A 27578-nucleotide genomic window follows, 5' to 3' on the forward strand; every position below is an offset into this window, starting at 1 on the left:
AAACCTCCTCATAGCTTTCATTTCTTTTGACTGAAAGTCTAGGTACCAAAAAACAACAACAACAACAAGAGGCATTCTATGTAATTATCTTTATCTTTATTTTTGCTGAGATTGTAACTCTATTTACTAACAAGTTTGGAAGCTTCTCCTCTGTTTGAACCAAGAAATCTAATCCCTACTGTAGGATAGAGAGGGCGCCAGCATTGAAGGTTGAAGACATGCTGACTGCTTGCCCTTCCTCTCCAGGGTCAGTTAGGTCAGAAGATTCAGACCAAAGACACGTGGTGGGAAGAACCCAGGCCAGAAAGGCAAGGTTCCTTCAGTTCTGGGACCTAAATTTCTGTCATTCACTATCTTTTATTATTTCTTAAATGCAAATGAAAGATTAAGGTGAATGCAATTCGCTGCCAATTTGTATGAATTCTTTTCATCTCATAATCAGGCCCTTTCTAGTTAAGTATAGCTATGAATATATAAATAAAAATAGAACTAGAGGGACAGTCTTGGTTCTGCTGCTAGGAAAGGAGGTATGCAATTTTGGGCATCCCAGGTTAGCAGGAGGACAAGAGTTATTGGATGACCATCGTAGGCCCACTTGAATCGCATTGTGGTAGCATGGGTGGTGGGATGGGGCAGTGGGGGAAGGTTGGAATGGATACTGGTGCAGGCGTAGGAAATGTTCACATCTTGTCATATTTAAAGATAACTACTGAAAATCTTTTAGAGGCAATCCCTAATTTACAAACAGATTGTATTACAGAAGCTTAACAACTTGATGAAACGAAGTTTGGGGATATAATTACCTTGTGGAACAGAATGATAGTGGGTATGGAGAATTCCAAGTCAAAATACACAATTTGCTTTAACCTATCCATAGATGTTGTCTGATATATGTTCAGGACATAGGAGAATAAAACTTTAAATCTACTTTTAAAGTGTTTCAATTCTCTGTGAGTAGTGAACAGTAAATATCCTCCATATAGAGACTAAAAATGATTTTTAAAAATTTGTAGTTTGTACGTATGCATCTTTTTTTTTTTGCGGTACGCAGGCCACTGTTGTGGCCTCTCCCATTGCGGAGCACAGGCTCCGGACGTGCAGGCTCAGCGGCCATGGCTCACGGGCCCAGCCGCTCCGCAGCATGTGGGATCTTCCCGGACCGGGGCATGAACCCGTGTCCCCTGTATCGGCAGGCGGACTCTCAACCACTGCGCCACCAGGGAAGCCCCCGTATGCATTTTTAACATCAGTGTTTTTTTTGCATAGAAGTCCAGCATTGCTACTTCTTCCCAATGTTTGGACATCACCAATGGTTTTGTAGTCAAGGAAATGAGTTCCTTGAGGTTGGTTTATCTTTTTTTTCTTACATTTTTCATCAGACACATCAGACCTGCATGCCTCTGATTGCACAAAAGAGCAGGGTAGAGAAAAGAATCCCATTATTATCTTTTTTAAAACACTGTTAAGAGGATCACAGAGTCCTGAAGACCATGTTCGCCACTTCAAGTTCTCGTCCCTCTTTCACTGATTCTCATGGAATTGAACTACATTTCTCTGAAATATATTTCCTTGGAAACTTCTTGAAATACTCTGCCTCTGGACTCCTTGTAAAGATGTACTTTCCAAGAACAACTTGATTTTCAATAGATTTTCTAAGAACTGACCTCTAACCTAGACTGAGGCAGCCTTCTCATCCTATACTCAAGCAACACCATGGCTTTCCTAGGAAGTTGCCTGGACTAATTAACATTATATTCAGAAGAAAGAGAGGCAGCTAATGTATTTTCTGGAAATAAGCACAAGAATATAAAGTGCCCTTCTTATTGTTGAGGGTAACAATGTCAACCAGGCTTTTCCGTGGAACTTACAGGAGTGGTTAGTGCCTAATTAAATGGATTCATAAGCCCTGAGCTATGTTCAGCAATTAATTCAATTGAGTAAACATCCATTGACATCTCAGGGCCAGGCACTGGTGCGAAGGATCAAGTGATGAAAAATGGCAGACCCTTCTCAAATAGTTCACTCCAACCCATGATTAAAATGCAGGAGATAAGGGGAAGAAGTGCAACTGTAGGTGTATGTTCAAGGGACAATATCAGTACCGAGAAAAAGAACAGTTGACTGTAAGAGTGATCAGATGAATAGAAGCTGAGTTGGAAGACTCAGGAATTTACTCTGAGAAAATAGGAGATGGATGATTCCAGGCAAAAGTATCCGCACATGCAGCCCTACAACAGTAAGAAAGGTCCAGACATGGTCAGAGCACCCTGAAGGGTTTGTGTGTCTGTAGTATAAATATGCAAGGGTGGAGGAAAGGAGTCTTATGGTAAAGGAGCTCAGGGCCTGGTATGCCTTACATAAACTGGGGACTTTTTCCTGGAGACTATGAGATGACAGTACAGACTTTTAGTTGAGAAAGAGACAGTTAAATTTGCAGTTTGCAAGGCCCTTCATCTCAGCGGTATGGTACATAGGTTAGTTAGAGAAAGAACTCAGAGGCTAATAGGCTTTGGCAGAAAGTAGACCTTTTTTTTCCTCCTAGTTTAAGCCTGAAATAATGATATCTGATGTTATGATAATATCTCATGGTAGTGGAATTGAAATTAAAATGAGACGAATCCAAGAGAAAGAAGCCAACTTGGTAAGATTGGTAACAGATTGGAGGTAGATCATTCTGAATGTGCTTTCTGGCACCAGCAAAATAGGGGCAGCCATTTTTGAACCACTTTATTGAGGTAACATTGACACACAATAAATTGCACGTATTTAAAGTGAATACTGTGTCAAGTTTTTTATAATATGTGTACAGCTGTGAAAACACCGCAATTAAAATAGTAAACGTGTCTGTCACCCCCGTAAGTTTCCTTTTGCCCTTCTGTGATCTTTCTCTGCACACCCCCTCACCCCTTCTCAGGCAATTGCTGATCTGCCTTCTGTCACTGGAATCATACAGCATATTCTCTTTTGGCCTCCAGCTTCTTGCATTCAGCATAATTATTTTGAGATTCAACCATGTGTGAACATCAATAGTTCCTTCCTTCTCATTGCTGAATAATCCTCCATAGCATGGATATACCATGTTTGTATCTTCCAGTTTTATTGAGATATAATTGGCATACAGCACTGTATACATTTAAGGTGCATAGCATAATAATTTGACTTATGTACATCATGAAATGATGATCACAATACGTTTAGCAAGCTTCCATCATCTCCTATTAATACCAAATTAGAGAGATAGAAAAAAGATTTTTGTGATGAGAACTCTTAGGATTTACTCTCTTAACCATGGTCATATATAACGTGCAGCCATGTGAATTATATTTATCGTGTTGTACGTTACATCCTGGATATACCACATTTTGTTTATCCATTCACTGGTGGATGGAAATTTGAATTATTCTTGTTTTTAGCTATTAAAAACAAAGCTACTATGACACTTGTATGCGACTATTTGTATGGCAATATGCCTTCTTTTCTTTTGGAGAAATGCCTGGAATTGGAATAAGCCCATCATATGGTAAGTGTAAGTTTTTTTTTTAAATCCTGCAAACTGTTTTCCAAAGTTGTTGACCATTTACATTTTTAAAATTATTTATTTGTTTGCTTGCTTGTTTGTTTATTTTTGGCTGCATTGGGTCTTCGTTGCTGCGCGCAGGCTTTCCTCTAGTTGTGGTGAGCAGGGGCTACTCTTCTTTGCAGTGCGTGGGCTTCTCATTGCGGTGGCTTCTCGTTGCAGAGCACAGGCTCTAGGCTCGCGGGCTTCAGGAGTTGTGGCACGCCAGCTCAGTAGTTGTGGCTCACGGGCTTCGTGGCTCCACAGCAGGTGTGATCTTCCCCGACCAGGGCTCGAACCCATGTCCCCTGCATTGGCAGGCGGATTCTTAACCACTGCGCCACCAGGGAAGTCCAACCATTTACATTTTGATGGCTGATGTATGAAAGTTCCATTTTCTCCAAATTCTTATCCACACATATCATGGTTAGTCTATTTTTAAAATTTTCTCAGAAATAGTTGGTCTTGAAATTATGTGAAAAGGGATAGAAAAGGGGAAAGAAGAGTGACTGTATCCTTTCATCTCAAAAGAGCAGCTGGTATTCATTCCTGTAGTGCCTCTTGTTTCTCTTGGGTACTTGTCCTAATGGCAGATAACAGAGCAGAGTTTGGTCCTCAGTAGGCTTCCCTCCAGGAGACTGAGAGGGGACCACGCTTTCTGAACTGCCACTCTTCTTGCAGTAACTGTCGTCAGAGACTGGAAAACCAGCCCATTGAGGGCTGGCCGGGACCAGGAACAGGCTGTCCTCTGTTTTCCATCTACCATTCTCACCTATTACTCACCTACATGATTCCACAGTCAAATGGTGGTTCCTTCAAAAGAGAATGGACCTGAGGACACAGGGAGGGGAAGGGTAAGCAGGGACAAAGTGAGAGAGTAGCACTGGCATATATACACTACCAAATGTAAAATAGATAGCTAGTGGGAAGCAGCCACATAGCACAGGGAGATCAGCTCAGTGCTTTGTTACCACCTAGAGGGGTGGGATAGGGAGGGTGGATGCAAGAGGGAGGTGATATGGGGATGTATGTATATGTATGGCTGATTCACTTTGTTATAAAGCAGAAACTAACACAACAATGTAAAGCAATTATACTCCAATAAAGATGTTAAAAAAAAACACTGTATAATTGTCTGCCTCCACATCTCTCTTCATTTTTAAGAAAGCATCTAGGTAGCCACTTAGAAATGACTGGCAGTTTTTCATCTCTTTTCCATGATAGTTTAAAACAATTCTTCATGCGCACCCTGAAGAGGGTTATTGGTGAAGAGACGTGGAATTTCTACCAACTGCTGCCCTTTGTGATTTTCAAGGAACTAACAGTATCTATTGACTCTGCCTTCCCACTACCAAAATCTCATTTTGTTTGTTTGCCAAGTTCAATAGTTTAATGTATTCAATGTTGGGTTTTTCACCTCCCACCATATTTCCTTTGTCTCTGCATTTTCTGCTTCCCGTTATTGCCCACTCATCATCCCAGCTCAGTTGCCAAACCAATTTTGAATTTAGGCCCAGAAATGATTTAAGAAGTTTAATCCTGCCCCCGCCTCACCAGCACTGTCAAATGGAGTTTAGTTGTCATCTTCCCTTCTGGATATGTAGACATCAGAAGTGGTGCCCTAGTAATGTGCTTTGAGTTATTCCTTGAATTCCACTCTGCAAATCTGAACTTCACATGCCTGTCCAAGGAAAATAATCATGTGATTTGATGACTGGATGGGAGATTCTTTGACTTGACAGAGCCAGGGGAATTGTAGGCCAATATCCTGTGGAGGAAAGAACCTAAAGTTTATCAAGCAGTCTTCTTGACTGATCTCAGGCTTCTTAGCCAATGTCATGTCAGATATGATTAAATCTTCATTAACTTTTTAATGACACTGATAAAAACTCAATTAGTCAACTAGCTATTTTATTGGATTCCCTATGCCTAAATTATTATTATCTTCTCAGTGTAAGTTTCTTATAGAAATCTTTTTAAACTAATCTCCCATCTGTGACATTATATTCATTAAAATTAGGTTATAAAATATGTAAATATATTAAAGTTGGCATAAGTGCAATACTCTGTAATTCAATGAAAGTGAATAAACATTATATATTTGTGTATAAGACTATAAGTGATTGTACAGTTGTCTCTCGGTATTGCCAGCCTCGGCCTCCACTGAGCAGCAAGGACTTAGACTTGAGAAATTGCCAGTAAACATTTTTATCTGTATCCCGATATATGGCCGCAGTATCCCTTTATACTGCATCTCTAGCATATTCACCATTGAATGTAACATTCTAGAACAAGGGATTGCTCATCTGAACTTGCTTATCTCCATCCTCAAGTTTTTAACATGATATTCTCTAAATCTGAATTAAAACACATCCACCTACCAAGCTGTGCCTGTCAAAATTCTACTTGTTATCTCAGGCTTAACTAGAAAATTCTGCTTCCTTTCTTCAATCTTCCCTAATTATTTCATATTGGGCATAATTTCTCCTACACATTCTACCTCTTTTCTAACAAGTCACGTAATGCTCTGTATTTAATTTACCCAGTCACATTATCAGTCTGCCACAGATTTTGAGATCCTAGAAGACAGATATATCTGGTTCTTACAGATCTCGGTCCTCTCCCCGCTTATCTAGCCACTGCCCCACTCACAGATGATGCACAATACTATTGTCTTAATCAAACTAAGGAGCACCGGATGAAAATGATGCTTTGAATAATGAAGTAGGTGAGTGATTAGTTATGCAGTATGACCACGCTCAAGGAGACTGGAGAACTGTTTTAATTAGGAACACAACTAGAGCTATCTCTAGGAAACAGAGAAAGGCCCAGACAGTTAAAGGCCATTGGCAGCTATGAAGGGATTTAAGGGTAGAAGTAGAAGAAAAAAGGGTTTTCAGTTATGGACAAAGTAATTCCCTGAAGCTCTTCTGCCTACAAATCATTCTTAAGCCTTGTTATCCACATTACAAAATGAGTTGTCAAAAAACATTCTTGGGCAGAGGAAATAAAACCCCAAAGGAAATAGATTATTTTTGAAATTCTAAGGAGTAAATAGTAAGGCCCAGGGGAAACTGGCATGTATATGAATCTGCAGTCCTTTTTAAGCCCTTACCTAGATCACTTTAATTCATTCAACCCAAAAGTTTCAACTCTCTTTATAATCGTCCAACAGCCAATAGAAGCTCCCATGTAACTATCTGACTTAGTCAAGATGCACTAAGGTGCCAGGTTGGTTGTTTCCAGAATCTAGATTCTGCTCGTTTAGAGAATATGGCCACAGTCTGAACCTTGGATACAAAATTTTAAGCTAGAAAAATATATTGAAAAACTAAAAAGATGAAGAAAAATCAAATAGGAAATCGAATCCATAGTTATTTTAATTATCAGAGCTCCATTAACTTTTGAATTCTCTTCATCTTATTTTGTCCACATCCAATTAACACTTCAATCCCTCACCACGTGGCAGTGAGGTTTCTTGGTTGTTTGGGTTTGTTTTTTGTTTGTTTGTTTTCACTTTTCAGCTTTATCTCCTTTCTCTTCATCATGTTTTGTTTTCTTTAGGTTTGGGGTGTTTTAGTACTTTGAGTAGTTGTTTTTAAATCATTGGTACTGGAATTCACTTTATTTGTAAAAATGAGATTAGATTCAGTAATCTTCACAGTTTCTTCAGTATTTAAAATTCCATGACTAACAGTTTCATAAATAATCATGAGATTAGGTTTTTAAAAATGTTTTAAAGGTTATTGAAAGAGAGGAAATCTTTCTTTTTTTAGAGTGTCCTTTCTAGTTTCATGGCACAAATGTGAATTTGAATGTTTATAATGTTTTAATATGAATTTTAATGTGATGTCAGGAATTGTTTAGGAATCGGCCAACAACTGCAGAGAGAGAAGGGGCTGTAACACGGTGTGTTTCAAAGAAACCCCACCTCCCGCAGTCCTGGGATGGTATAGAAGATGGTGGGTCCCGTGACTCCCTGTGCAGTAGAAAGATGGGTCAGAGGAGGCGTGACCTCTAGGCTCCCAGCAGGCAATGTGAGGGCCCACCTGAAGAGGGCTTTGCTGGAATGGACCAGTGGCAAGTGTCACAGAGATAGGGTGGCCCCCTCTGAGGGGGTCCTTCAAAGGAGGTTGGCGTACAGCTGAGTAGTCTCTATAAATAATCCAAGGAAACCAAGAGACGAGGAGGCAGGGAGAAGGAAAGAAAGACAGGAAGAGGAGGGACAAAGAAAAAGCAAAGTACAAAGAAGGAAGCATCTAGGAAGGAAACAAAGAACAGGAGGAAAGAAGGAAGGAAGGGACACATGAGAGAAATGAAGTGTTTTAATCTACTTTAACAGTTAAACACCGTGAAAATTTTTGTAATATAAAATTTTAATTTTTTTAATCTTTAACTTGGTAACTGCTTTTTTCATGGAAATATTTATTAATGAATGGGCTACAATTTGGAGAATGCTGGTGCAGACATGCAGCAAACAGGTGTAGAAGAAGAAGGATGTAAAACCATTGTGAGAATATTTAGATCTATAGTGATTCTTAGGAATACATTTGCGGTTGTTTCAATTCTAAGATTAGAACAAATTTGTAGCCAAATAATATCTACATTTGGGGAAACTTGTGTATTAAACACACCCACTCCCCCACTCCTGCTCTTATAGTATCCTGCCTCTATTCTTTACCTCTACGTAAACCTCACTGTGTCTGTGTTTGGTAAAAAATTGTGCACGCTGTTCGTTTACTAAGCACAGATATATACTTTCCAATAATTAAAGAAAAAGATCTTTTAAGAAAAAGTGTTAGTAAAAATTAAGGCTAACCGAGTGCTTGGCATGGCAGGTGTTCTATGAGGATTAAATGATTTGCTTCTTCTAGGTAATTTAACACGGTCTATATTTGTGTATTAGGCAACGGAAATATTTTTCCAAGCAAACCTTAAGTGCTCCCAATAAAGTTATTTGCTCAATTGCCCTGGGGTGTCTCATGCTCTAATGAGATTTGGGCTAAGAAGGGCAGAGTATGTTAGTCCTAGAATTCACCCAGACCGTGTTGAACAAAGTACATACCTTTCTTTTACTTTTTTCTGCATGTGTCAGATGTGTTGTTCACGCTTAGTCCCTTATAGTGTTTCTTCAATCTGTGAGAATTACTGAGATTATAGTAACTGTTCATTATATCTTGCATTTTTCATAGGTTTCATTAATTCCCTTCTATTATGGTCTTTGTGCTAAATTCTAATGAAGAAAACTGTAGAACATATTTTATATGAGAAAATAGCAAAAAGATGGTAGACTATGCTTTGTGTATAAAATGCTGACGTGAAGGATTATGTGTGTGTGTTGGGTGGGCGTGAGGGAAACTAACTAAGAGAACAGAACTTGTTAATGACCTGTATCACTCTTTCCCAGTACTCTACAGATATATCATCAAAAGCTCTATTGTGACTTTCAAACACTTGCCTCTGACCAAAATAATAGGCAAGGAATGTGTCAAGAAAAGCTCTTCTTTGGATTATAAAATTTAACTTTACTAACTATGGAGCTTGAAGCTTACTTTCATAAATTACTTACAAAATAGGAGAGCCCCATCATCCCAGTCTTGAAGAAATGCAGTTTTATCTTGTTTTAGCTGTACTTGCTGAACCTATTATTATACATTTAATTCCGTTTATACATGTGGCTTTGCCCACTATATCTTTTGATGAACACAATATCTAAGACAACATGAAGAGAAACAGTTGCATGAGAACTCATTTGACATCCAGCCCATATGATTGCACACCTCAACGATTGAACTGCTCTTTTAACCAATCACCTGTCTCTCCTTTCACTTTCAAACAGCTTTTTGTTTATGATCATCAAGCCACTTTCTGTGTTCCCATCAGAAAAGAGTAAGGGTCTCCTAAAGGAGATCCGTAAAGTCTAAGACTGAAGAAGGAAAATAGGAAATACTGGGGCAGGGAGAGTCCCATGAAAGGCCCAGGTGTTCAGTTTGCTTCTAGGGTGGGTCTATTTTTGATGCCAACAGAACCTTCTTGAGTCCCTTAACAAAGGACTAAAGCTTCTACTACAGTCCAAAGTGTCCATAGGGCATCCCTTAAACACACTCTACACTTCCTCACCTGCATGCCGTGCCTTCCCCTCTCTTCTCTGCTTATACAAATCTCCACTTTCAGAGTGCAGACCCACTGGGAAGCATTTTTGGACCATTCCATCTGGAAGAGAAAACTCCCTCTGAATTTATATAATGCTTAGCTATCAGTGTCAATGAGAACGATCATGTACAGAAAAAAAAGAATCTTGGACCAGATAGCCATACATTTCATCATTTACTAGATACGTAATCTTCTTGAATAAATTTATAGCCCTCATATACGCCCCCCATCTTCGTCCTTAAAATAGAGTAAGATCTATGCTACATCTCAAACATGTTGGCAGGATAAAAATGTTGTCATGTTTGTGAAATGTTTTGTATGTGGTAATTGATTATACTTAGGTAAGGTATTTGCTTTATTTCCACCAAATTCAGCTATGATGATTTACATCCTGGTAATGTAATATGCTTTCAGTTATGACTTTCTTATTGCCTCAACCCTATTAAAAATATATTAACTTTTTCTGATGTGATTATTATAGAAAATATTAAAAATGCATCAAGTATAAAAATGGGAAAAAAGTATAATGTCCTAACCAGAAAATAACCACTAAACCAAGAAATAACCACTAGTACCATTTTTTACTTCATGTCATATACCTACATATATATCACAATTCTTATATATGCACATATATGTGTATATCTTTGTACACAGATCTGTTCAGTTATCAATACATCCTATGGATATTCTTAGTCCTCAGCTCCATCTTTGCTTCCTAAGATACAGCCATAGTATTTTGACCCCTGTTGTGTCTGGCTAAGCACTCAGCACTTTGCTGTGGGTATAAAATGTTCAATAAATAAGCTTTGTTCACAGAATGGCTTAAAGCACTTTATGATGGTGTAAACATAAAATTATTTTATGTTTGAACAGAACTTGTGACTTGAACGGTAACACTGTGTTCCTGTTGATGAGCTGGAGCCCCTGCGTGTAACCCTGACTCTCACTTTTCCTTTCCTTTCCCTGTAGTTTGTTGCTCAGCCCAACTGTCAACAGCTGCTGGCATCTCGCTGGTACGATGAGTTTCCCGGCTGGAGGAGAAGACACTGGGCCGTGAAGATGGTGACGTGTTTCATAATAGGACTTCTTTTTCCTGTCTTCTCTGTGTGCTACCTTATAGCTCCCAAAAGCCCCCTTGGACTGTTCATCCGAAAGCCATTTATCAAGTTCATCTGCCACACAGCATCCTATTTGACTTTTTTGTTCCTGCTGCTGCTTGCCTCTCAGCACATCGACAGGTCAGACTTGAACAGGCAAGGTCCACCACCAACCATCGTCGAGTGGATGATATTACCATGGGTCCTGGGTAAATGTGATACTATAGAAAATATAATCCAAACGTGTTGCTGCCATGGAATTTTGTTGCTCAGAAAAGAATATTCATTAAAGTTGGGGACGTAGGAATGTTTAAAACAGGTTCTGACCATTGTAGCTCCAAGTCTTAGTCCTCAAAGCTAAATAAATACTTCACAGACTGCGGTGGACCTGCCCCCAAATGCAGCCTACAAAACGTTAACTTTAGGTTTTAGAATTCCAGACTTTCATGACTTCAGGTCCCGTGAATGATTTTCTGGATTTTGTTTTTTTTTTTTTTTTTTTTTTTTTAGTATGTTTGTCTTCTGAAGCCTTTCAACATGTCTCATTAGCCATATGTAAATAATCTTTTTAATTTTCTTAACAGATACACCTTCTAAGAGTACAAATTACTCTGCAGAATTAGTGATTCTGTACATAAAATAACTAACCATTTTTTAAAATCAATTCATTTAAGTTTATCTTTGAAACTATATAGTAAAGCAAAATAATAGGAAATTAAACAGTAGGACATCCTCCATCTCTCTCTGTTCTTTTCATAGAAAAAAATTTTGTTTTAGATCTTCAGCAAATCATGGTAAGGTAGAAAACCTCAGAGTAGCTGGTAAAAACCTTGTTTTCCTTTCCTCTTGTTATTGAAGTCATAGTTAAAATTTAAATTTTAAGTATTCTTCCTTCTATCCTACTGTGGTTTGCTCAGAAATCACATTTTCGCAATTTAGCTCATCATTTTAAACCTCTCTGATATTATATCCATCTCAGCACTTACTAATTAGAAAATATGTGACAAATTTAATGATTCATAATCTCAGAAGATCAGTTTGGATTAACTGTCAAAACGGCTGGAGAGACTGTAAAATGAGGAAAAGGCAGGAAAAAAAAACCAGTATCTGAATCTGAGATAGATACACTTTTTAAAGATTACAAATACTGTAAGTACTGACAGTAAGAAAAGTGCTTAGGAACAAGATTTGATGTCTTACAAATATTTCTAATAATTAAAAAAAAACCTTCTCAAGTGAACGTTAAAATAAGATACATTCTCAATCTGAAAAAAAAAAAAATAAGATACATTCTCAATCTGAAGTAAAGTGTGATCTTGGGATGGTTTATATAGTCTGTAAATGTCTTTTTGAATAAAACAATTATGACGTAGCAATTGATATTAAATATAAAATTATCCTACCTGTATCCATTTAAATTAAATATCTCCCCATAGGAACCTGTTCTTTATTGAGTTTTCTTCATAGAAAATTTCTTGGGAACAATTCATAAGGAAGCTTTTGGAAGTCAAATTTCCCATTGTGTGTAACTTATATTGAATGTCTAAAAATCCTGGTGGCCCAAGTGAAACACAGAACATTTCACTTTGAAAAATGGTATAGATATAATGCAGCATAAGTAGATATAATACTTCTAGTCTTTTCTTTATACAGTCAATGAAAATATGTAGGGTACTTTCTATGGATTAAGGGCAGTACAGGGCAATAGTGAAACAAAAATTAAAAAAAGAAGAAAGAAAGAAAAAATGAAGAAAGAAAATGAAAGAAAAAGAAAGAAAGAGAAAGAAAGAAAGAAAGAAAGGAAAAGAAAGGAAGGAAGGAAGGAAGGAAAGAAAGAAAAAGAAAAGAAAAGATCTCTTCTCCTTATGAAGGTTAAATTTTACTGGAAGAAATGGATAATAAACAAACAATGAGATATGCGATATAATATCAGAAGTGGTATATAATATGAAAATTAGAAGCTCCAAACTTTGAATAATTCATAGAAGTAAAACAGTCATTGGCTGCCTCCTACATGCAAAACTTGTCACATAATTTTCCGTGAAAATTGGCTAGAAGAAACCGTATCCAAATTTCAGCTGAATGGTTAAATAAGGTAGAAATTTAATTATGAGAACTATAGTTCCAGCCAAAAGAAGTAGCTGCTAAAGGCAACCTTTCCTGAAGATATCCTGCAGAGGGAGTTCATTTATATGGGAATCTTTAGGATGAAAAGAGATGTTCTAGAATTTAAAAAATACCCATGAATGATCATCTTGCTTAAATAACAGAGCATGAGAAAAAGAATGTTTCTATATCAAATAGATCTGTCAAAACAGATTATTCATCAAGGCTGGTGAGTTCTGAGTGCCTCGTATCTAAGGCTGAGTTCTAAGTGCTTTGCTAGAGTCATGATTATAACGGGTATTCTCCATGTTATTTGGCTGTAGAAGAAAAATGGATTTGAATACATGTTCAAGTTCTACCACTGAGAGACTATTAAATTATGGGTGGACACAATCTCTCAGGATTTTCTGTGTTTTCATCAATAAGATGAAAGATTCAGAGTGATAACTTCTTCAGTCCCACTGTGTCCTGTTATCCTGTCCTGGGGACCTATCATTATCGGCGCAGAGAAAATTGATCTTTTCGTTGGTGGGGAGAGGGAGTGGGTGGAGGGAAGAGGGCTAAAGACAACAGGGTAGGAATCCTTTAACCTTTTACCAGAAGTGTGATAGACGCAAAAAAAGCATGGTCTCATTTGCTGACTATATCAATGAACCTTCTATATTGCCTCACTCAGTCCTGCTGTTTGGTAAAGTGAGTGACTGTACATTTCATGGTCCCTGCATTGTAAGGCTCTAGGTTTATAATAACAAGACTTCACGACTTACGGAGAAGTGTGTGGCTTGTGTTTCCCTCATCATGTTAATGTTCCCAGTGACTGAATGAAGTTCTGCGCGTGGGTTTTTCTCAAGTCTCCTTGAACCGACTTAGGTTTTCAACTCATGTCACCTCTGTGAGTTGCTTGTTCTGTAAAGAAATATTTTTTCATTTTACTAAACTTCCTTTCCTTACATTTTCAGATTTTTCCCAGACCTATGATACTGTAGTTTAAGGGAAATGATTACTTTGATACTTCTCATTTTGTTTATCCTGGCAAAAAGACTTTTGCTTTACTTGTTTTATATATTTATATCATAAATTTCCAACTTTTTTGAATAGAAAATTTTTCTAACTTTAAAGCTTATCCTCTCAAATCAATCCCTTTGTCTGAAGAAGTATGGTTTTTGCTTGGGAATTTCCATGTTATATACTTTGCTGTGTTTCAGCAATAAGATTATACAACATGACAGATCCAGATACCTTGTGATTTAGTTCAGTGGAGAATAATGTTTCTGTGTTATTTTCACTGTCTTTCCTGTTGAAGTTCAACATCTTTTTGACTATATAAATTGAAGTCTATTGAGTTTGATATCTTTAGAAGAGAATCTACAGTGGTCCTTATATCCTTTCGCTGTGGTGTGATTGATAAATTGTAGCTCATCTCTAGCAAAGCTTTTCGAATTATTTTTCCTTCAGATTGAAGGTTATCAACCCTTCTTTTCTCCCATCAAATAACCTCTAGAGATCGTCTTACCTAAGTTTGCTGTCAGGATGAATTTAGCATATAAGCAAAGAAATTTAAAAGCCTGATAAAGGGATAAAAATTATGATTCTGGTCATCTTGAGAGATACAGTTTTAAGCAACAGAGAAAACTAATCACAGATATTCCGTTAGAACTCTGTCAGTAGAAAGGTAGATTCTAGACAGATAGACACCAGTATATTTCTCAGATTGTCAAATTACCCATTTGAACTAGAGTAAAAAGTAAAACAACAGTTTCATCCTGCATGCATATGGCCTGATAACAGAGCTATGCTTTTCAATTTCAATAGAGAGAAAGTATCACCGGGAAGACTGTGATGGATTAAAAGAAGCCTGGGGTCAGATCAGAGACATGGCTACTTCTGTATTCTGTTGTGTCATGACCCCAAGGCTCTTAATTTATTAAAGGTTTGATTTTAACAATATAATACTAAGGATATGAAATGAATATAATATTCATATGAGAAACTCCTTTTTATATAGAACTTAAATGCAAACTAAATATAGCATGTTATATGTAGAATGCGTATTATGAGAATTCATCTAAATTAAAGCAGAAGTTTTAACTCCAGTAGATGTCATTTGTTTCTGGAGATAATGTGGAGTAAAATGTGAAAAAAAAAACTTTTTTGAATGCTAATTTTTAAAGCCTTCCCAAAACTAGATTGGATTTTTCCACAGAATCCATTATAACTCAACTGTAACAATTAAATTTGTGTCATAGCTTCTTCTCCTGCAAAAAAAAAAAAAGTGTGCATATATATGAAACATCCAGATTAGACTTAAGTTATCACTTAGCAAAAAGAATATGAAATTGATAACATTTTCCACAAAAGAAGTAGAATGTTAATGAAAGCTATCATATTAATAAAGCAGGAAATACCTTGTTCCCAATGAGAATACTGCCGAATGGCTGCTGAAGTGACTTGATATTATGTGTGTGCTTAAGAATATGTCATAATTATATAGCATATAAATCTGTGCATGCTGAGAATGGTGAACTGAGGAAAAGATATATCAGAGGAAGAGATATGAGATCTGTTAAAAATAGCTTCTAGGGCTTCCCTGGTGGTGCAGTGGTTGGAAATCCGCCTGCCAATGCAGGGGACGCGGGTTCGTGCCCCGGAACGGGAAGATCCCACATGCCCCGGAGCGGCTAGGCCCGTGAGCCATGGCCGCTGAGCCTGCGCGTCCGGAGCCTGTGCTCCGCAATGCGAGAGGCCACAACAGTGAGAGGCCCGCGTACCGCAAAAAAAAAAAAAAAAAAAAAAAAAAAAAAAGCTTCCAGTGAATTTCTAGGCATAAATTAAGAATTGCTCATAAGATCCAGATTCTGTCTTGCCTATAATACATACTTATTTAACAATTTTTCTGCAACAAAACTGGCCTCTCATTTTCATAATTTATTTTATATTTTTATCTTTTAAAGGGTTGATATTAGCAAATCTGAAAATTTCAACAAGGCCTGCCAAATGGAAAATAAAAAATGGTGATCACGTTCACATCTAGACAAAGACTCAGGGACAAACAATCCTGTATATATTCTTTCTTTCCTATTACCATTTCTTCATCTTTTGTCTAAAAGGCATTAAGATCACATGGCTTCAGGTACTCGTACTTTCAGCCTCACCCTTCAATTATCCGTCTTCCCCCAAATTAAGAATTATAAGAAACAAGTCTATAGATTTCCCCACTCTCTCCCTTGGCTAGGTATTCTAACCACCTCAGCAAACTAGCTGCAGACACATATAGACAACTCAAACACAGCTGCAGAACATCCGTTTATTAATTTAAAGGGATATTTTAATTTTCCAGAAAACCAGATAATCATTGCAGCATGACATAGAATTCTCATTTTCCTGTTTATTTGTGAGGAAGAAATTTTAAAGTCATCTTTACCAAGATTTATCAAGACTAACACAGTAAAATCTCAAACAACAAAGTATTCATATAGTTGTAAATTGTTCAGTGTGCACATACCATTGCTGACCAAATGACTTCCTTTTCTATTTTTTAATACTTTTTATTGGTGTACAGTTGATTTACAGTGTTGTGTTAGTTTCAGGTGTACAGAAAAGTGAATCAGTTATACGTATACATATACCCACTCTTTTTTAGATTCTTTCCCCATATAAGCCATTACAGGGTATTGACTTCTTTAGTGGAGAGAAAATTAAGTCTTTTAGGTCATATATGCAATACAAATTTGGTGCACCAACAAATGAAATCTACAGGCCTTGGGAGAATGTTTGACGACCGTGGTTCTGATGGTTCAAGGGAAGAGGAGAAAAGATAGGAAAAGAGGAGTACATAGGAAATGAGGGAGGGTCAGAGTAAAAGATTGGAGGTAAGCTGGAAGTGGTTTCTGTTAGTTCAGAATAACAATAATGGTAATAGTAGTGATGGTGGTAATAACAATAGAAACTAAGAAATTTGGCATTGTGCTAAGTGACTCAAATGTGTGTTTTTATTTGAACTTCATAGCCAACTCCACTTTACTTATAATAAATGATGTTAGTATCTCATTTAATAGAGAGGAAAGAGGCTTAGAAAAGTGAGATCACTTTCCTAGGTTCAAGGAGTTAACAAATGGTAGATACTAGATTCAAACTCCAGTTAGTCTAACTCCAGAGCTAGAGCCTTTATCCTCCATAAATACTGCCCTTGGAGTGTGAGAAATGGAATTTAAAGGGGCAAAAACAGCCCAAGAACTCAAGTTTCCATCCACAGACTTCTTTCCTGTTTTCTCTGCCTCTGTTTACCAACTTAAGTCTTTACAAAGGTCAAATTTGAGTGGACCACGTTTCTAATTTATTAAAGATGCAACGCTCTTTGAGATACACACTTGATATAATTTCCTATTGAAGGTGATGCTTGTTAATATAGCGAACTTAGCGTTGCCATCAGCATCACATCAGCAGGACCCTCCATCTTCATCTCCACCACCCGTCTCTGTTCTAAAACACATGCATTATAAATGGTTCCCTAATACTCACAGAAGCAATTTCTATTCTAAGAAAGAAAGAAGTCCTTTGCCATGACCTTGAGATGCTTCCCTTTTAGTTTCCATGTTCACTTGCTAAGACCTAAAGGTAAATTTCCTTGCTTCCAGGGATATCATTAATTTTTTAATCTTTCATTGGTGTGTATATGTATGTGTGTGTGTAGCGGGTCTTCAGGAAATGTAAAGAGATAATTATATTTCTTTTGCACAGAACTGTTTCAAAAATAGAAGCTTATAGTAGGTGGAAAGTGGTAATCTTCATAGTGAAAAATTAATAATCACTCATTCAAAAATATTTATTAAGCAACTACTGCCACTCATTGAAAAGGTGACTTGAGAAAAGACCTGAGGAATATTTATTCATTGTTTTTCCACCTACATAAATATATAATGCCTTAGTTCTCATGGAAAATTTTAAATTAAACAGAAATCCTATAAAAAGTCTAATACTGCATTGACAGAAACATTTTACTTGATTTTTAAGTTACTACATTTATGTCGTAAGCAATCAGGTGAGCTAGAATTCTAAAGTTCTTACATCTTAAAAAAAGTTTTACATCTTAATCGAAAACTAGCATCGTATTGTTCCTTGGCACAGTTTCAAAACGTGTACTTCCTTAATTGTATATTCCTAATTTTTTTCCTCTAAATGTTAAATTGATGCTATCAAAACTGTATTAATTTAAGGGTTTTTAGATGTCTTCAAACTAAGCATATTTGACTATTCACCGTCCCTTTAAGTCAGCGTTTCTTGAAACGTGGTGTGCTGACTATAGTCATAATCACTGTGAATTTTTTATGAAAAATTTAGATTTTGAATTCTCCCCTTGGCTGACTGATTCAGAAATTTCAGAGGTCTTTAAACACTAAAGATTAAGAAACAATTCTAGAAACCAAATTTTATGCAGGTTTCGTATTTAGTTCCGATTTCAGCTTTATTGAGGAATTGAGACGCATTAGAATCTAAACATGAAATGGTTTAACCTTTTCCAACCACTCTTCCCAACCACCCTGCACCAAATATCCTTTCCCTTCACTATCTGTCTGGTAGATATCACCAATTTCCTGAAATTTTGAGTTATTAAAAAGTAGTCCCAGTTCAGTTTAAAACAGGAAGCTTACCATCAGTTGAAAGCTCTCCTCTTCCCCACAGAGGCCTGACACGTGTATCAAAGGACCCGGAAATATTCATTTTTTGCTCATCCTTCAACCCCAACACTGGAATGGAAGGAGGGACATAGACTTTTTCTGTTCTCCCCATTGCTTGGTTTCTGCAGGCAAGAAGGATGTCAGGAAAAGTTAGAAGTCTTCTTTACCTCCTTGGTACCCTGGTCACAGCTCTTCCCTTGTTGGTTGTCTGCATCTCTGGCTTATACTGAGTGGCCTATGAGACAGGTCTTGACCCTCTGACTCTCCTGATGGGTCCATGAGTGTTCTTTAGAGGGTCCTGTGTACCTGCACACTACATAGTTCTCTGAATCCGAGTTTCAGCTCTGCCTGACATCTTCCAGTCTGGGAACTCATAACCAGCAGTTGGCCCCTTTATGGGTCCTGTGACCCTAGCAAGGGCAGGAGAACAAGACGGCTAAAGCCCGGCTTCTTCCTGTGATAAGCACCAGCTCCCCCAAGAGATCACAAAACCTTACTACCTCAGGTGGCAAGGGGCCAGGCTGCTGTCAGCTCCCCAGCTGCCTGGGGAAGACCCACTGTTGGTTTGTTTTCCCTGAAGTGCAAGCCAAGTGAGAGACGAGCAGCCCAAGTGCTTGGGAAGATGCCCCAGCAGGCATTAAGAGCCAGCTTCTCCTTGCAGAAACCCCCCATCTTTGTGAGGCATTTTCGTGGAGTCTCCTACACTTGACCTAGGGAGATGGCGGTGCTGGTGAGGTCGCTAGCACCCAAACTGCAGTGCCCTGAGCTCACAGCTCTCTGGGCCCCTCTTCCCAGCGTTCTCTCTGTATAACCCATGGGTTAGAGTGTGGCAGGAGGCTGGTAGCAGATACGGTCCTCACCCCTCAGGAATCCCCAGCGGGAAGGGCTGCAGTTTTCTGGACGCTCTCTTCAGAAACTGGATACTTGAGGCTCTTTATCTTTGTTTGGGTTTTAAGAATAACGCTGAGACCGTAGCAGCCGCCCCTTAACTTAGTGCCTCCTATGGGTCTGGCATAATGTGAGTCTCTACTGAGTAAAATAACTGCATTTAGATTTCTTTTTGTACAAAAGCAGAATTTTGACAAGAAACTACCTTTTTGTTTCCTGACTTGGGGAGGGAATAAAACCTTCCAGCGAAGAAGAATTCTTTTTTGTTGCCTTTATCTTCATTGATTGGTGCCACAGCCTGGAATTCAGTGTTGTCAAGGGACTTCCAAGGCCAGATCCCTCAACTAGCTCTGGGGCTGCTGTAAAAAGCCCTCAGAGGTGTCGCAGGTGAAAAGCTGACTTGCTCTTTGCTTGGGGTTATTTACTCTTCGTGTAAATACTGACAGCAAGAAAGGAGAGGCAAGAGGTCTGTGTGCAGAGCTACACATTTCTCACGTGAAATCGAGGCTGCTAAGTGCAGCATCGGAGGTCTGCCTGCTCCATCCGCCCCCCACAGCCAGCTTCACGTGCTGGGATATAACAGAATATGCAGATAGCCCTGGTGAAAACTGTTATGGGAAAGGTAGAAAACAATAGCCCAGACTTCCAGGCATCCACAAATATTTTTAAAGGAAGTTCTCTGACTCACTGGTACTGCGATCTTTCCGTGGTTGGTCCCTGCAGTCTTAGATCAATGCTTGTAATTAGACTTCCACCACCACGCTGAGAAATCATGTCACCTGTTTATAAACAGCAGAGAATAACTTTGAAATGTTCCCATTGTGGGACCAGCACAAACATTTTCTGACAGAAGCTCCCTCAAGCTTTGTTTGCTTTAGTCGTTTTTTGGTTACCACGAATAGTTTACTATCTGGATGCATTTTTCAGCCAGTTAATAGCACCTTCTAGTTTTTCTAAAGGCTTGTTTCTTCTAAAATTTCGGTGAACATTGCCAGAATAGAGGAAACTTGGTATTTCACTAACGTGCTCATAACAAATAGAAATCAATGTCATCAAACAAGGATGTGGTGATACAGGAAGTGATCCAAACAGCTGTAGGAAGTGATCCTACAGTCTGGTGCTTTGAAAACAAAAGATCCCAAACCCCATTAGCCAACCAGCACTGACTGCCAGTCTCATTTACAGTTCAGGTTGAAAAAACAGTGGGCTAAGTCCTCAATTTCATCAGGATCTCTGTTTTTTCCATACAGTTGTGCCTTTCCAAAGTCAGGAGTAATATAATTTTTGTATAATTCAGAAGGTTAGATTTTATGTCTATTCTTTGAACTCCAAAGGAACTGTAATATATCCGAATTGTGAGTTTTTGTTTTGACTCTTCTTCAGAAACCTTAGAGGTCATCTATTGAAGTGTCATGTCCTTGAATCTGTCTAATAGGAACAGAGTCTGCTCAGATATTAAGGGGCTCCAGGTTAAAATGCTGCTTTCTACTGAGCTCCTAACTGCTTCTTCATACCTCCTTCCCCTCTAAAGCAGTTAGTTTTGGTGTCTTTACTCTTTTACATGATTACCCACAAAATATTTGAAGTTCCGTATTTTGGTGACTGTTAATAATCCCATTTGGCTTTCCAGTTGGGTAGAAGCAAAAAAAGAGATACAATTTATCTATAAAGGGAAATAAAATATAAACCCTCTTGTTGGTTAGTAGGTATTTTTAAATATATTTCATTTTAAAATACATACAAAATTTGAAAACACCAGAATCACAAATTCATAAAGTTGGAATGACCTTTAGAGGTCCAGTGGAACAAGTCTCCACTCATTGCTAGAATTTCTCTGGAGTATGACTGATCAAAGACATTCCAGGCTCTGCATTGGAATCGTAACCTCAAACGGTGATCCATTCCAGTTCGGGGACAACTCTGCCAGAGAATCCCCCTTACATTGGGCAAGAAGGTTCCGTTCTATAACTTTCATATCATAGATCCAATTTCTGCTTTCTGGGGCAGACCAAAGCTGGTGTGTGCCCTCTGGTACAGAAAAGTTTTTAATCTCTCATGTCAGCTATTGTGATGACTGAGTTTCATAGAATATTGATAATTCAAACAGGAAGAATCAGTGTCTGGCTTATTTATACCATTAAGGTAGAATTATACTTCTTGTATGATTCTATCTATAGAATTCTGTGATAATCCAAACCTTTCTTTTTTTGAAGTGAGATAACTGAAACCTAGAAGGACGAGACTACTGGCTAAGGTTACAAAGCTGATTACTAGTTGAGCTGAGCCTGGCAATTCACTCACCTGACATTATCACTATGCCTTCTGATGAAAGTGAACTTGAATGCATTTGTTCAATCAACGATTGCAATGCTCACATCGCCTCATCTCTGGGAATTGGCAAAGTTTCAAGCAAAACAAAACAAGCTCCATTGTGAAATCTCAGGAGTAAGAAAATATTGTCTAAGAGCACTGCCTAAGGAGACTGGTATCCTGTTCTGGTTTCTCCACTAACTGGCTTTAGTCACACGGCCTTTTGGGGCCTTAGCTTTCTTATGTAGGTTGTGGTTGCGTGCTGGATTCTGAGACTGTACCCAGGCTCAGTAGGAAAAAGCACCACGAATGTGTGAGAGGAGAGTATTTCCATGAGTACCGAGCATTTTTCCTCATTGCATAATATAAATTGTAAGTTTCCCACAAGCTATAAAATCAGTGCGTGTATCACATCTTATTCAGATCTTATATATTCCTTTCTTCAATAAGGAGTCAGTGATCATTATCACCTCCCCAAATATGCCCAATTTTATCTGAGTTCTCAAGAGAGATTTATTTATGAAAGAAACTTCAAAGGGGAAGCTGGATATAACAGCAAATCTAGAATAAAGCTGTGGTCTACAGCAGACTTTAAAATGCACTCTATATTTAATTCAACTGAAATCAGTCCTCATCTGGGTTCTTAATTTAAGTGTGACAAAATTTTAAAATAAAACTTTATTAATAATATTAAATAACTATTGCTAGTTTTCACTAAATAATTATGGACTAATATACTTTTATTTCTTCCAGAGTTCTATTGTGCAAATTTTCAAGCACATCTATCAGCAATATATCACAATTGATACTTTATTATATTTCTTTATTTTAAATCTAACCCTATTTCCATTGTCCAGCATAAATCTCTCATAATTTTTGCTGCCACTACTTTTAAATTTTTTACTATTTTAAACTTTTGCTGCCACTACTTTAAAATTTTTTTTTCTAGGGCACAGGTATATAAAATGTTGACAAACACATACAATCATATAGCACCACCACAATCAAGATATAGGACAAACTGTGGCCCAGTAGGCCAAATCTGGCCCTTTGACAGTTTTTATAAATAGTTTCATTATAACAAAGCCACACTCATTCATTAATTGCAAAGCCTAAATTATTTATTTTCTGGCCCTTTACAAAATAAGTATGATGGTAGTTTAGATTTTTATAGATGTCCTTTATCAAATCAAGACATTTTCCTTCTAGTCTTACTTTGCTGAAAGTTTTTGTCATGAATGGATGTTGAATTTGGTCAAATGAATTTATTGTATCTATTGAAAAGATTTATTGCATTTAATGAAAAGATTTTTTTCCCAAAATATCTGTTGATGTGACAAATTACATTGATTGATTCTTAAATTTTCAAACAATCTTGCATTTCTGGGAAAAACAGCATTTGGTCATGACTTATTAAGTTTATATATTACTGTATTTAATTTACTAATATCTGTTGAGGATTTTATGCATATTCAAAGAGTTATTAGCGTGTAGTTTTCTTTGTATTATTTTTGTATGACTTTTTATCAGAAAAATACATACTTTTTAAACATTTTTTCTTGTAATTTTGTAAGTGTTTGATTAGCACTGGCATTATTTTTTCCTTAAATGTTTGGTAGAATCACCATGAAGGAACTGGACCTGAATTTTTCTTTGCTGGAAGGTTTTTAACTATGAATTCATTTTCTTTAATGAATATAGGACAATTCAAGTTATTCTATTTCCTCTTATGTGAGTTAGGAAGGTTATCTTTCCGGGAAAATGTCCAATTTATTTAAGTTGTGAAATTTATGAGTATCAAGTTCATTTTATCACTTATCCTTATGAAGTCTGTAAGATCTGTATTTATGTCCCTTCTTTCATTTCTGATATGGATCATTTATATCTTCTTTTTTTTTTTCTTGACCACTCTAGCTAGACTTTTATCAATTTTAGTGACCATTTCAGAGAATTAGATTCTGTTTTCATTGACTTTTCTCAAGTTTTATATTTTAAAATTTATTGATTTCTGCTTTAAAATTTTCTTTCTTCTGTTTGTTTTGGGTTTAATTTGCTCTTCTTTTCAATGTCACAGTTGAAGCTGAGATCACTGATTTGAGACCCTTATTGTTTTCTAATTAAGCATTCTACTCTAAGTACTGTGTTAACTGCATCACAGAACTTTCAGTTGTATTTTCATTTGTAATCATTTCAAAATATTATCTAATTATTCTGTTAATTTCTCTTTAACCAAAAGTTATCAGAAGCATATTATTTAATTGCAAAATATTTGGGGATTTTGAGGTACCTTTTATAACTGATTTTTTGTTTGCTATGTTGTCATGGTAAACATTTAAACATTTCAACATGTATAAATATGTTGAAGTTATATAGTCTATCTTAGTGAATGTTCCATGTGCACTTCAAAAAAATGTCTTCTGCTATTTTCTTTTTTTTTTTTTAACATCTTTATTGGAGTATAATTGCTTTACAATGGTGTGTTAGTTTCTGCTTTATAACAAAGTGAATCAGTCACACATATACATATGTTCCCATATCTCTTCCCTCTTGCGTCTCTCTCCCTCTCACCCTCCCTATCCCACCCCTCTATGTGGTCACAAAGGACCGAGCTGATCTCCCTGTGCTATGCGGCTGCTTCCCACTAGCTATCTGTTTTACCTTTGGTAATGTATATATGTCCACGCCACTCTCTCACTTTGTCCCAGCTTACCCTTCCCCCTCCCCACATCCTCAAGTCCATTCTCTAGTAGGTCTGTGTCTTTATTCCCATCTTACCCCTAGGTTCTTCATGACCTTTTTTTTTTTCTTAGATTCCATATATATGTGTCATCTTCTACTATTTTCAGACTGTTGGTAGTGTTGTTCAGAACTTCTATATTCTTACTAAACTTCTGCCTACTGATTCATTTACTTATAGAGAGGAAAAGTAAAGACTATAATTGTACCTTTCTCTATTTGTATTTAAATTCTATGGCATCTTGCATTATCAGGTTATTTTGTTAGCTGCATTCATATTTAGGACTGTTCTGTCTTCAGAGTGATTTGACCTTTTTATCCTATGTTATATCCCTGCACATACCCAGTAACACTTCTTCTGAAATATATCTAGTCTTACATTAATATAACCATCTAAGTTTTTTTGAATTAGTATTTCATGGTAACGTTGTTATTCATTTATGTTTAACCTATCGATGAATCGTCATAAAGTTATGTTTTGCATCTTTATTCTATGTGAACATCTCTGTCTTTTAAGTAGTGTGTTTAGACCCTAACTTTCATTCAACGTAATTTTTGATATTGACAGAATTAAAATCTACCCTATTGTTTTTCCTATTTGCCCCATCTATTGCTGTATTTTTCCCTTTTTTTTCTGCCTGTTCTTGGATCATTTATTATAACTCCGTGTTTATTTACATTTGTGGCTATTTATGCATTTAAAAATATTTTGAGAGAAAGCCCTAGGATTTACAATGTAAAATTTAATTTATCACAGTCAAACTTCAAATAATATTTTGCTTTACATGTAGTATAAGAACCTTATGATAGTATGTTTCTAATTCCTCTTCCTCACCTTCTGTGCTAATGTTGTCATATGTTTTACCTTTACACATGTTATACATGTTATAAACCACAATACATTTTTGCTATATGCTATTTTTGCTTTATGCAGTCAATGATCTGTTAGAGCAATTTGAAATAAGAAAAACTATTTTATATTTATTTTCATTTTAACAGTTCCTGCACAGAGATTTTTATTTCTTTTTATAAACCTAAATTTCTGTTTAATATCATATATGTTCTGCCTAAAAAATATCCCTTTAGCATTTCTTGTAGCATGGGTCTCTGTCTGAATTTTTGATTGTCTGAAAAAAGTTTTTCACTACCCTTCATTTATTAGAGATATTTGTGCTGTGTATAGAATTCTGGATTGACTTTTTTTTCTTTTCAGCACTTTAATGATGTCAGTCTGTCCTGCGTGGTTTCAGATAATCAGTTTGATATCAGTCCTATATTTCTTCCTTTGTATGCAACGTGTCTTTTATTTCCACCCACCCCCTCCCTGTGATGTCTTCAATAATTTATCTTTTTTTGAACAGTTTGAGTATGATGTAACATGGTGTTCATGTGCTCATATGTGTGTATTTTGTGAGGGTATTTATTCTGCCTATGCAGAAGGCTAGACAGAAGTGTATAGCATTTATGCTTGAAAATGGACATACCTCTTCTGTTAGAACATTAGTGCAGGAATTTGACACAATATAATCAGGAGCTGAGCTGGGTTTGGGTTTCATTGTTGCTACAATCAGTTTCAGCCTACCATACACTTCTGCTTAGAGTGGTGTTATGGGCTACAAGTCTTTGCCCCCCCGCAAAAGTCACACACTGAAATCCTGACTCACAATGTGTGATGGTTTTTGGAGGTGGAGCCTTTGGGAGGCAATTGGGTCATGAGTGTGGAGCCCTCAAGAATGGGATTAGTGCCCTTATAAGAACAAACCAGAGAGCTAGCTCGCTTTCTTTCTGCCAAGTGAGGATCCACAGAGAGGTCAGCAGTCTGCAACATGAAAGAGGGCCCTCACCAGAGCCTGACCCTGATACCCTGATCTTAGACTTATAGCCTCCGGATCTATGAAAAGTAAATTTCTGTTGTTTATAAAACAACTCATCTATGATGCTTTGTTATAGCAGCCTGAACAGACTAAGACTAAGACAAGTGGGGAAGAGGATTATTATCAGAATTCCTGCTCCACCCACGGCTTTTGGCCTTCCTTGAGCACCTCTGCCTCTGAGCCATATGTTTGCCACTCCTCCAGTTGTCAGCTTCTGCTTCTTACTCGGTGTTTGTCAGCCTGGTGATGTGAGGCAGGAAGCTTGTCTGTTGTCTAGGTCTAGGGTCAAACTTAGGTAAAACTACACCTGGGTATCACGAGTGGAGCTTCTCAGTGATCCAAATCTTCCTTCTCAAGGCAGTAAAACTGTGCAGGTCATGTGCCGAAGAGAGTTTCCTGCCCTTCCTCCTGTGGTAGGAAGCCTCTAAGGATATTAGTATAAACTCTAGGCCCTGGACTGTTTTCTGCTTCTCCCACAGGGCTAACATGTTCCGCTTCATAGGGGTGAGGAGCTTGGGTAGGGCTTTGTGCCTTCCCCCCAGAACCAGCCTCTTGAGCAGTGGTGAGGTCTATGGAGATGAGCTTACTAGTGAGTGGACGCCCCCCTGTGTCTCCCAGGGCTTCTGTCCTCTCACACTAGCTCACACTTAGCCTTTAGAATTTTGTTTAAGAAGGTTTTCTGAAATTGTCCTTCTCTCTTGTATGATGCCAGTGTTTCTTTTCTTTTCTTTTTTTTTTTTTTTTTGCGGTACGCAGGCCTCTCACTGTTGTGGTCTCTCCCGTTGCGGAGCACAGGCTCCGGACGCGCAGGCTCAGTGGCCATGGCTCACGGGCCCAGCCGCTCTGCGGCATGTGGGATCTTCCCGGACCGGGGCGCAAACCCGTGTCCCCTGCATCGGCAGGTGGGCTCTCAACCACTGCGCCACCAGGGAAGCCCGATGCCAGTGTTTCTTACCCTGCACTCTGCCACAGGGGAGCTAATGCTCACCTCGTCACTCTCTTTACAGGAACCTGTTTTTCTTTGAAGTATAGGCTCCTTGGTTTCTCACCTCTCTGATGGATTCATGAAAAGTCATAATTCTATAGTTATATGACTTTTTCTTGCTTTTAGTGTAGGACAGATATGAAACTCTGTGCTACCCACATTCAATGTTTCAAACTATCATTACCTTAAAAGTCA

The 27578-nt window shown here is 37.6% G+C and overlaps 1 protein-coding gene and 1 long non-coding RNA gene across 4 annotated transcripts in view; one reads left to right on the plus strand and one right to left on the minus strand.

Annotated features, from left to right (window-relative positions):
• The window catches only part of TRPC4 (transient receptor potential cation channel subfamily C member 4), a 159003-nt gene that overhangs the window by 97541 nt on the left and 33884 nt on the right, over positions 1 to 27578 (plus strand). For all 3 annotated transcript variants that reach the window (XM_027116464.1, XM_027116463.1, XM_027116465.1), the window contains one exon: positions 10682 to 11018. In XM_027116464.1, the coding sequence (XP_026972265.1) occupies positions 10682 to 11018 (337 nt within the window). The remainder of the gene's footprint in view (positions 1 to 10681; positions 11019 to 27578) is intronic.
• The window catches only part of LOC113625683 (uncharacterized), a 529756-nt gene that overhangs the window by 5983 nt on the left and 496195 nt on the right, over positions 1 to 27578 (minus strand). The window contains exons 11-15 of the long non-coding RNA XR_003434794.1: positions 18564 to 20257; positions 13683 to 13821; positions 9677 to 9769; positions 9126 to 9268; positions 5111 to 5324 (exon numbers count right to left, since the gene is read on the minus strand). This is a non-coding gene — a long non-coding RNA (uncharacterized LOC113625683). The remainder of the gene's footprint in view (positions 1 to 5110; positions 5325 to 9125; positions 9269 to 9676; positions 9770 to 13682; positions 13822 to 18563; positions 20258 to 27578) is intronic.

This window comes from Aethalodelphis obliquidens, unplaced genomic scaffold, assembly GCF_003676395.1.
Source record: "Aethalodelphis obliquidens isolate GAN/ISIS:26980383/991018 unplaced genomic scaffold, ASM367639v1 scaffold16, whole genome shotgun sequence".
In the NCBI taxonomy this organism is placed as follows: Eukaryota; Metazoa; Chordata; class Mammalia; order Artiodactyla; family Delphinidae; genus Aethalodelphis; species Aethalodelphis obliquidens.